Here is a 7,462-nt window from a genome sequence, read left to right as displayed (position 1 = left end):
CAGAAGTAGTTTGGAAAAAACTGATTTTTCAAAGCAACCTTGGGGAGACACAACCACAGAGGTTCTTTCAGAATCTTCCAGGCTACGTGACCGAAAGTATGATTGTTTTAATGAGGAGCAGACGAAGCCCAACCCTATTAGCCCACTAATAGGACTACGCCCACTCATCTTATCCCTCTAACCATTAGCGTTTACATTAAAATAGGCTGGCTGATTGGCTTTTCTGTAGTTTTAAGAGGAAACCGGACCACAACTTTGAGTTTTGTTCTTTCTCTTGCCACCCCGTGGTTTATTGGAGTTTAGGTTCTTCTCGCTCTTTCTGAGCTGTAAAGTTCTTTCCAGTCTACATCGTAGCAAGTCGAGTCTTGAGCACCACCTCCCCCTGGAACCCAAAGATCTAGGAGGAGCTTCGGTCTGTGACTAGGCGGCCAATGGATTCGCCAAAGCAGCTTTACCCAACCTGGGCGCCAGGATCATCTCAGATGTCCAGCGAAGAGAATTCTCAGGAAGCCTCAGGTAAGCCACATGATACCCTTTCTGATGACAGGGGGTTCAGGAGCAAAGAGGTTGCCCTCCTTCTTAAACTGACTTCAGTCTTTTAAGGAAGAATGCAGGGAAGGAAATCACTTCCAGACAGGAGGGCCAAGGTTGTGTAGGTCTCCCCACGAAGAAACATGGAGGGCAAGGGGAAATTGGGGAAGGGGTGTTGAGAACTGCATTGTTTACTTAACTGTGTTCAAGAACACTGAAAATGTTTTCAGGCCCAGTTCTGGGGAAGAGTAATCGGAGTTATCCTAGGTCGTGGCTCAAAATGCCTGCCTGTCAGCAATACATGTCAGGAATGGTAAAAAGGAACAAAATACGAGAAACCTAAACTCCAATTGAACCTAAAGTCTTTCTTAATCTTTCCAACTTTTTCTGGATTGGTTTTCCAGCTAAATTTACCCTTTAGGAATGTTAAACAGGGAAATGGTTATTCAGAGGAAATTGAAGGAAGGGGAACACTTAAAGCCAGTGGATGTGCTCTGTAATGTAAATTAGTAGGACCAACTCTGGAGGGCTTTCTTAGGAACTGTGTTCCAGAAATTCTGTCGGTTGGGTCCTCTCCCGGCTTCTTCCTGTAGCGGAACTCAGTTCTTGGAGCTTTACCCAATCCCAGGCTTGGCCACGGAGAACCACTCAATGGATTTGAAAATTTACTACCATGACTAATGGGTGGGGCTGGATGGTGGTGGGTGACGTTGAGCCAGTCCTCACTGGGCAGCTAAAAAGCTGGGTGGGAAGCTAGCCGCTATTTTATATTACGTCAGCGTCCCCTCCCCTGCATCGCTCTCTGCCTGCCCCTCCCCAGTCCAGACCTGCCTCCCCCCACATCTTTGAGAAAAGAACCAGGCTGGATATACACAGGGGGAAATGAATGAAGAGAGGATATCCGTATAATCCGATCTCTGCTTTTCCTTGAATCTGCCTTAGTACCTGATGATTCCTAACTGGGGATCTTTATTTACAGGTGCACAAGCCCCTAGACATCAAATGGATCCTGACTCTTCTACTAAATGCTTTCACACACAGGGAAAATTAATGTTAACTGCCTTAAAAGAGTTACGATCGCGTATGGGGTATGCATAAGGGTTTGAATCGAAGAGGCAAGTGAATGGCTGATTTTGGGGTTTGAGTGGAGAGAGATTTCATACCATGAGAAGGCTGGTGCAAGTGAAGAGGGTAACAGCCAGTTAGCATCTTAGTTCTGTTTGAGGAAAGACCGTTGTAGGTGGGTGTTCTTGGTCTATTTCATAGGCCCGTTTAAGAGGTTTATAATTATCAAGTTGAACTGCTGAAACTTGTTTACTGATTTTTGATTTGCATTAATGCTTTGTGTATCTCTTCCCATCCTTCTGTTACAAATTAACACGACTGGAAATGGGAAAACTGCAAATAGTGATTTCTCTCGCGTGTTTTTCCAGTTGGAATCATATTTAGGTACCTTTTGACCCCGGGGGTGGGGGGAGGGCATCTAACCTTCTGAAGTACCAATAACAGGAAGAGTGGGGAAAAATTTTTAAGAACGATTCCCATCATAGTGGATTTTTTTTTAAGGTTTTATTTATTTTTAGAGCACACGAGAGGGAGGAGGAATAGAGGGAGAGGAACAGACTCCACTCTGAGCCCGCTGAGTGCAGAGCCTGACCGGGGGCTCCGTCTCTGGACCCAGGGATCATGAGATAAAGACCTGAGCTGCGATCCATTTGGCTCCTTAACTGACTGAGCCACCCAGGTGCCCCCCATCATAGTGGATTCTTTTTAGGATTTTACTCATTTGACAGAGCACAAGCAGGGAGAGCAACAGGCAGAGGGAGAGGGAGAAGCAGGCTCTCCACTGAGTAGGGATCCAGATGAGGGACTCGATTCCAGCTCCCCGGGATCCTGACCTGAGCCAAAAGCAGTCGCTTAATTGCCTGAGGCACCCAGGTGCCCCATCATAGTGGATTCTTTTTTTTTTTTTTTAAGATTTTATTTATTTATGTGACAGAGAGACAGCCAGAGAGAGAGGGAACACAGCAGGGGAGTGGGAGAGAAAGAAGCAGGCTCCCAGCGGAGGAGCCTGATGTGGGACTCGATCCTGGAACGCCGGGATCACGCCCTGAGCCGAAGGCAGACGCTTAACGACTGCGCTACCCAGGCGCCCCATCATAGTGGATTCTTAAGCATGTTCTCAAACGTGCTCTCACCATGTGCAGCATGTTAGACTAGCACAGTAGGTAATGTGCTGGGTGGGATCTTCCATCCTGAAGAACCTCCCTTTGTCCATTGTTGACCTGTGTAAGAGCAGACCTACTTCAAGCGTGAGACAAGTGACTTCTGGCTAATGCAATGCATTCTAATGGATCTTAACTTTCTCTTTCTTACAGGTGACTCTCAAACTATCTCTGAAATATTAACGAAGAACCTTGGTAAATTGACTCTTGACTCCAGTACCAAACTCCCTTCCCCTCTACCAGAATATCCATCCCAACAGCAGGACAGGGAGAAGAAACCTCAAGGGCTGGTTGAGTGTATCCTCAGCAGCAGCAGGAGGAGGACTGGAGTAAGGACTTTATTAATTGCTCGGAAAGAGAGGATGGCAAAGATGATTCGAATGATTCAGTACCAGCGCTACCTCAGCCCGGGGTCCCAGGTAGGTTCATGGGATCTGGGCAGACAGCACTGCCCCACCGGGGTGCCCAGCAGCCATTAAGAATGATGAGCCCCACTCACTCGACTATACTGATGAGCACAAGATGTGAATAACACTTGTGTTTGAAGAGTCTCCGACTTTTACGGTAGATGTATGATGGTAGTAATCCAACCTTTCTGATACCTTTCAATAAGTAATGTTTTTTTCTTCCCATAAAGCTTCAAAAAGATCTACAGCAGAAGGAAACTGAGGAGGTAAAATAAGATTTTCTCAAACTATACATGTGGGTGGCTGTCTGGTTTCTATTTTTTGGTTTTTTTTGTTTTAAAGATTTTATTTATTCATTTGACAGAGAAAGAGACAGCCAGCGAGAGAGGGAACACAGGCAGGGGGAGTGGGAGAGGAAGAAGCAGGCTCCCAGCGGAGGAGCCCGATGTGGGGCTCGATCCCAGAACACCCCGGGGATCACACCCTGAGCCGAAGGCAGACGCTTAATGACTGAGCCATCCAGGCGACCCTATTTTTTGGCTTTTGTTTTTGAGGAGGAAAGGGGAATTGAGTGACACTTTGAATCTCTGGGAACTCCTGGAGAAATCAGTTCATGTTTGTAATTCCTTTTAGTCCCCCCCCCCCATTTTTTTTTTAAGAGCAGGTTTAGATTAATGGCAGAATTGAGCAGAAGGTTGAGCGTTCCCATATACCTCGTGAACACAGTGTCTGCCACTATGAACGGTCCATGAACTTGCACTGACACCTCATCACCTCAAGTCTGTTGTTCACATTAGGGTTAACTCTTGATGGTATATTTGTACTTGTTCAAGGGCTGTCAAAAACATGGTCATGACAATACTCTGTAGTAAGCATATGACCCCAGTACTGGGTCCAGAAGTTACATTTAAGGCACTCAGAATGACAGTAGGATATATCTTTACTGGTTGACAATGAAATGTTACCATCACAAAATAACTCACAATCTGGCATTCTTTGGTACCCATACATTCAATCCTGTCTCCTTTCCCCCAAAAATGTGTATTTCAAAGGCTATTCTAGAGGTGCCTGGGTGGCTCAGTTGGTGAAGCATCCGACTCTTGATGTCAGGGCACATCTTGATCTCGGTGCTGAGTTCAAGCCCTGAGTTGGTCTCTGTGCTCCACCAGCGCCAACTTAAAAGGTCGTAATAACCAAGCCTAGATTTGAGGGTGGTTGAGTCTCCTCATGGTGCGGTTCATTTTATTTAAATTAATGCAGTGAATCCATTTCTTTACCTTTTTCAGGGTGAATCAAGAGTGGAAAGATTTAGATGTCGCTGTCATTATTGCCTGTATCATAAAGATTTTTCTGAGGATGTGAGCATGGGGAGTAATTACGACGTGGAGCGACTGTAAACAACCTTTTGTAGTGATTTTAGGATCATTTTGCAGCAGCTTGGGGAAAGCTGCTGTTAGGGCAAACCGTATAATATTTTGATAATGTACGGTATTGTAAGGTTTTTCTTTTTTGTATCTTTTTCTACCTTGATACCAGTTTTTTGTGAGGAATCCTGTAGTTTGTATTTGAATGACTTGAGTATACTTCGCCTTTTGATTTGACCTAAGGAAGCACTCCTAGGTTTTGAGTGTTCCTGCGTGTTTGAGAAGCCTGTGGTCATTAAGATAAGACCTAACATCAAAAATTGGAAGCCGAGTAACTTGTGCAGAAGGAATATGCAGAAAACTTGGGGTGGTTTGGTTACAGCATAATTAGGGCAAGTGTGTACAGTAGATTTTCTGGTTTTCAAAAATTCTAATAAAATTTTTTTGATGTGCTATTTCAGTTTTCAGTAGGAAATGTGTGTGTAGAGGTTCTTAATAAAATTGACTTACTTGAATATCTCTTATTAAAGAGTCTTGTGTTGATTTTTTTTTAACTTGTTTTTGTGTGTGTGTGTGTGTGTATTCAGTGGAAAAGAGTTCTTACCCTTATGACATTGGTAGAATGTAAACTTCTCTAATGTGTGATGCTGTCCTACTGGAAAGGAACTTGCTACATCGGGGTAAGGATAGAAAGCAAGGACACAGATACTGGGGTGCCTCAGTGGCTCCGTTGGTTAAGTGTCCCTGCCTTTGGCTCAGGTCATAATCCCAGGGTCCTGGCACCGAGTCCCGCATCGGTCTCCCTGCTCTATGGGGTGTCTTGCTTCTCCCCCTACCCTCCCCCCTGCTCGTGATCTCTCTTTCGAGTAAATCTTTTTTTAAGAAAAGACAGGTACTTGGACATAACCACCTTCTGGAAGAGCTCTCAAAAACTGGGAGATAGAGGAGGAGCTTGTGCTCAAAGTGTTCTGTTCACTTACAAGAACGGTACTGAAGAGATGCAACTGGAGACCCGGGTGAAGCACTAAACCCCGCGCTAAGTGCATAGGTATGATCGGTAATCTGTTGGTCTTCAGAGTGGGGCGGAGGCAGAAACAGCATGAACTTGGGAGCACTGGTTGTGACAAATCCAAGTGCAGCAGTGGTGTGAGGGAGGGCTGTTGCGTTAGCCTCTGCTCACTACCGAAGTAGGTCTTCGAGGGTGTTCTACTGAGAACTAGCCTGGCCGTCCTAATCTACCAACGTGAAACGTGCGGGCAAGCTTGAAGCTGTGTGGAACTTGCAACAAAATTAGGCAGCATGTGTTAGTATCTTTCATGGAAAACCTATTCAAGACCACACAAAAGTGGTTGATGTGAGATGGAAGTCACTTTCCGCACTTTAAACACTATTATATAGCTCTTAACGCCTTTCCTCTCGAGGTCCTTTCTGAGGGACTGATGTTGGATTTCCTCACTGATTGCAGCAAAGGAGCTGTCAGTTTCTATTTCTGTTGCCGTTTGTTTTTTTTTTTACACGTTTTTATTTTCAATATCTTCTTTTTTAGGAGCGCCTGGATGGCTCCGTTAAGCGTCTGCCTTCTGCTCAGGTCATGATCCTGAAGTCCTGGGATGGAGCCCTGCCTGGCGTTGGGCTCCCTGCTCGGCTGGGAGTTGGCTTCTCCCTCTCCCTCTGCTTGTGCTCTCTAGCTAGCTCTCTGTCAAATAGAATCTAAAAAAAAATTTTTAAGATTTTATTTATTTGACAGCACAAGTAGGCAGAGTGGCAGGGAGAGGGAGAAGCAGGCTCCCCGCTGAGCAGAAAGCCCGACATGGGGCTCTATCCCAGGGCCCTGGGATCATGACCTGAGCTGAAGGCAGACGCTTAACCGACTGGCCACCCAGGTGCCCCTAAAAAAAATTTTTTTTTAATCAACATCCAACATGGAGCTCTGACTCAGAACCTCAGGTCAAGAGTCTCGTTCTACTGACTGAGCCCGCCAAGTGCCTGCACATTTTCTTTTTTTTTAAAAGATTTTATTTATTTATTCGACAGAGATAGAGACAGCCAGCGAGAGAGGGAACACAAGCAGGGGGAGTGGGAGAGGAAGAAGCAGGCTCATAGCAGAGGAGCCTGATGTGGGGTTCGATCCCGTAACGCCGGGATCATGCCCTGAGCTGACGGCAGACACTTAACCGCTGTGCCACCCAGGCGCCCCAGTGCCTACACATTTTCTATTTTAACCTTAAAAAATTCCAAACAAAATAACCCAAGATTGGACCAATAAGTTGATGTATATATCTCACCTGGATATTAGCCACGTTTAACACTTTTTACTGAGAGGTATTTGGAAGTAAACTTAAGATGTTAGAATCCTTCATCCTCGGGGTGCCTGGGTGGCACAGCGGTTAAACGTCTGCCTTCAGCTCAGGGCGTGATCCCGGCGTTGTGGGATCGAGCCCCACATCAGGCTCCTCCGCTATGAGCCTGCTTCTTCCTCTCCCACTCCCCCTGCTTGTGTTCCCTCTCTCGCTGGCTGTCTCTATCTCTGTTGAATAAATAAATAAAAAATCTTAAAAAAAAAAAAATCCTTCATCCTCAAATACTTAATCTTGAATAAGAATGTTCTCATATAATGACGAATCAAATTTAAGAGACTTATAATGGAATTGTGTTTGCCTATTTCTATTCAGCCTTCTTTCTGTATTACTCTTGTGTGAGTTCGATGCAGCAAAGATTAAGGTTTTGTTGTCTAAGCAATCTGAAAATACTTCAGTGGGTGATTCTTATCTTGTTGTATCATGCCAGCTATAGTTATGTATGTGTGTAGTTCTGCAGGAATTTAGGAGAATTCACATTTTACTAGTGGTTACCCGTGAAACTTAAACCTCATTAATACTTTTACTTTCTTCAGTACCTATTTTCCTAATGTGAGCAGTGATTAATCCATTTTCCC

At 45.0% G+C, this 7,462-nt stretch overlaps 1 protein-coding gene across 1 annotated transcript; it reads left to right on the top strand.

Annotated features, from left to right (window-relative positions):
• Positions 1-431: 431 nt before the first annotated feature.
• DPPA3 (developmental pluripotency associated 3) lies at positions 432-4,560 on the top strand. Its single transcript, XM_026502810.2, has 4 exons — positions 432-516; positions 2,910-3,175; positions 3,394-3,429; positions 4,450-4,560. Exons 1-4 carry the CDS (start codon positions 432-434, stop codon positions 4,558-4,560), a joined length of 498 nt encoding a protein of 165 aa, XP_026358595.2.
• The last annotated feature ends 2,902 nt before the right edge of the window (positions 4,561-7,462 follow it).

Source organism: Ursus arctos, unplaced genomic scaffold (genome assembly GCF_023065955.2).
Source record: "Ursus arctos isolate Adak ecotype North America unplaced genomic scaffold, UrsArc2.0 scaffold_26, whole genome shotgun sequence".
Lineage (NCBI taxonomy): Eukaryota > Metazoa > Chordata > Mammalia > Carnivora > Ursidae > Ursus > Ursus arctos.
This window is presented reverse-complemented; position numbering and strand designations above follow the sequence as displayed.

Bases quoted from the DNA above. Each gene is read 5' to 3' on its own strand.
- DPPA3 (XM_026502810.2), top strand. From the start codon at position 432: ATGGATTCGCCAAAGCAGCTTTACCCAACCTGGGCGCCAGGATCATCT. The intron at 3,176-3,393 runs GTAGGTTCATGG...CTTCCCATAAAG, and splicing joins ACCTCAGCCCGGGGTCCCAG to CTTCAAAAAGATCTACAGCA. The intron at 3,430-4,449 runs GTAAAATAAGAT...TACCTTTTTCAG, and splicing joins AGCAGAAGGAAACTGAGGAG to GGTGAATCAAGAGTGGAAAG.